The sequence below is a fragment of the Medicago sativa genome, chromosome 4, assembly GCF_051527215.1.
Source record: "Medicago sativa cultivar Bolivia chromosome 4, Bolivia_mono, whole genome shotgun sequence".
Lineage (NCBI taxonomy): Eukaryota > Viridiplantae > Streptophyta > Magnoliopsida > Fabales > Fabaceae > Medicago > Medicago sativa.
Genome location: NC_140752.1, coordinates 39400315 through 39403537, shown reverse-complemented (window position 1 = coordinate 39403537; position 3223 = coordinate 39400315). Strand labels below are relative to the sequence as shown.

The following is a 3223-nucleotide window of genomic DNA, read 5'->3' as shown; positions in this document are numbered from 1 at the left end:
AACCTAAAAAAATTAGGGTTAGTATTAGGAGGGAAAATATTAGGTTTAGTTGTTGCAGAATTAACAAAATTATAAATAAGGATTCGGCTGCCCAAAACTATAGCAAAACAAATTTCGGATTTAAGTGAATTGATAACAAATTTTGGATATGGACAAAATTATAAATAAGGATTCAGCTGGCCAAAACTATAGCAAAACAAATTTCGAATTTAAGTGAATTGATAACAAATTTCGGATATGGACAAAATTATAAATAAGGATTCGGCTGGCCAAAACTATAGCAAAAAAAATTTCGGATTTAAGTGAATTGATAACAAATTTCGGATATGGCCAAAATTATAGCAAACTTGATAACAAAATTCGGCTAGCATTAATTAAGTAAGATGATCAATGGCTAAAATTGAATGGTGCCTAAATGTGCAAGATCCAATGGCTCAGAAAAGTGGAGGGAGAAATGGGGGTAAATATTAGGGGTTAGAAATAGCTTTAGGGCACTACACCATTTATCCTTTATAACAACAATCGAAAAATGTTGCCAGAACTATGAAAAGCGTCCCCTAAAGGTATAGGGGACGTTTTTCAGGGGTCTCCTATACGAGCGTCGCCTATAGTCTATGGGGACGTTTTTTCATGATCTTTGGGCACACTTTTACAAAACGTCGCCTAAGCCCTAGGAATAGGGGACGATTTTTTGGGGATTCTGAGGGGACGTTTTTAAATGTTACCATAGGTTGCTTCAATTAATAAACGTTGCCTTAAATGTGAATCTTTAAGAAAACCAAAAACGTCCCCATAGCTTACAGACAACATTTTTAGAGTGTCCCCGTAAAATTTTAGAATTTTCCAATTATTCTAGAAATGTAACTATAGCTTAAAGGCAATATTAAAATTGTCAATTATAACTCAATTAAGATCGAATTTAGCAATACAACCACAAAAGATGTAATATAATAAAATAGTTCAAACATTAATTCAAGACATAATAGTAATCAAAATGTCAAACATTACTTGATAAGTTTAATGCTTAGAAGTATAAGCCTAGCAAAATAGCAAAACTATAGTTCGGACAAGTTTAGTGGTTGAACTACAATCCAAAATGTGGTTTAACTACCATCCAAAATAAAGCACCATCCAACTCGATCATTCAAGTTTATCTTGTAATTCATCACCCATATCGTCCACTTCAAATTCATCACCGATGTCATCCTCTTGAAATTCATCATCTAGGTCATCCTCTTGAAATTCATCATCTAGGTCATCCTCCTGAAATTCATCACTTAAGTTGTCATCAAGAAATTCGTCCTTTTGAACTTGCTTTTGCTGAGTTCCTTTTTTTGGTGTTTCTAAATTTTGTGAAAATTCATAAAAAAAATATTAGGAACAAATATATATGAAGGAAATCCAAAACATAGATGTTACATATGTAATTTTATAAAATCATAATCATGAGACAAGAAAAAATTACCGTCTACAACTTCTACAACCCCTTGAGGCATTTCTCTATTGTTTCCCTGCAGCCTCTCATGCAACTTTTCAATTTTTTCTTGCTTAATTTGATGTTGAAACATCTTTTTCAACTCAACGCTTGATCTAGCTTGAAAAGGTAAATCAAATCCTTCAGCAGGACTTTGACTAGTAGGCCTATGCGAACCTCCAGCTTTCACACTTCTTACATTGTCCATTATGTCAACCAATGATGAACTACAATCATTAAAAAAATTGATGAACTACAAAGGGGAAAAATTACATAATTATACAATACAATCGATGTTAAAAAAGGAATCTTTTTTTTGAGTTGTCAAATCTATTAGGCAAAACAACCAGCACAAGACGTAACAGTTGCGCTGCTTGAAACAAAACAAAATTACAATGGGTTGGGCTACATATAAGTAGAAGCCACTAGGAAACAAATACAACACAAAAGGAACAAAATTACAATGGGTTGGGCTACATATAAGCAGAAGCCACTAGGAAACAAATACAACACAAAAGGAACAATGATGTTAGGCTAACTAAACCAAACAACACCAAGACCACAACAACCCAGTTTAAATGTTCAAAAAAAAGCTCCCAAAAATCAGTCCAGCTACCACTAACCCCACCACTTAAAAGACACTGTAAACACTACCTAATCAATACTAGAATCATCAGAATCATCAATGCATCCATATGTTCAAAGATGTTAATAAACTTCAGCTATATTACTTGTGAAAAAGGGTGCTGCTAGTCAATAGTATTTTACTTAAAATCATGAATGGAAAAAACGATTATGTTGACCCATTTCAATTAAATCTTTTTTTTAAACCACAAACTGAACTCAACATAAACTAAACACATAATCCATGAAGATAATGAAATTAAACAGAACCGTTTGAAAAAATATCAAATTTATGAATCAATGTCTATAAAGATTAAATTTTTCATAGTAAAAAATACAATAAAAAATTGAATAGAATGAAGTTAAAAGGTACCCATTGAAAAATTATCAAGATTTACAAATCAATCTTTGTAAAGACTAAATTTTTCATAATAAAAAGTACAATAAAAAACTGTTTTTTCATCAAGGAAACTAAAATAGAGGATGAAGAAGAGAGGAAAAATTACATGGATCTATTGTTGTTTGAGATGAGCGATTTGGGGGTTGAAGATTTGGGTGATTCTGCAAATCACTACAGAAGTTAAACGTACAACTTGGTTGTTCGATTGAGGTCACAAGGGTTTTGGATTTGAAGGGATTTAGGCTATCGATTTGTGGTCACCATGGCTCTATTGATGAATTGAAGAACAATTGAAGGAATTTGAGATTAGAGGTCACGATTTGAAGGGGGTGTTTGGACCGATTTCATGGGATTTGGAGTTGTTACGATAACAAGGGTTGAATGAATTTGGGAAAGACAATGAAAGTATAAACTAATGATAATTATAATAATATATTATTATATTATATTATGTGTGCTAGCTAACCTTCTTTCTTTTAATTTTTTTAATAATGTTTGGTAGGTGCGTGTATTTGTTTTGTGGTAGTGGAGGGAAAATTGCCGCCCCCAAAATTTTGTGGCAAAACACTCTTTTTTTTTTTTTTTTAACTTTCACAAACATATTAGTTTTTTTTTTTTAAATAAGTATTATGAGTTTTTTAAAGTGTCAAATAAGTCCTTTAAGTTTTTTTAAGTTTTAAATATGTCATTTAAGTTGCTAATTTAATGCACGTATTTTAAAATTT

The 3223-nt window shown here is 31.6% G+C and overlaps 1 protein-coding gene across 1 annotated transcript; it reads right to left on the bottom strand.

Annotated features, from left to right (window-relative positions):
* Positions 1-883: 883 nt before the first annotated feature.
* LOC146929324 (uncharacterized) lies at positions 884-2994 on the bottom strand. Its single transcript, XM_085708228.1, has 3 exons — positions 2605-2994; positions 1466-1701; positions 884-1343 (listed from the first exon to the last, which is right to left on the bottom strand). Exons 2-3 carry the CDS (start codon positions 1680-1682, stop codon positions 1141-1143), a joined length of 420 nt encoding a protein of 139 aa, XP_085564354.1. The 5' UTR covers positions 1683-1701; positions 2605-2994; the 3' UTR covers positions 884-1140.
* Between the last annotated feature and the right edge of the window lie 229 nt (positions 2995-3223).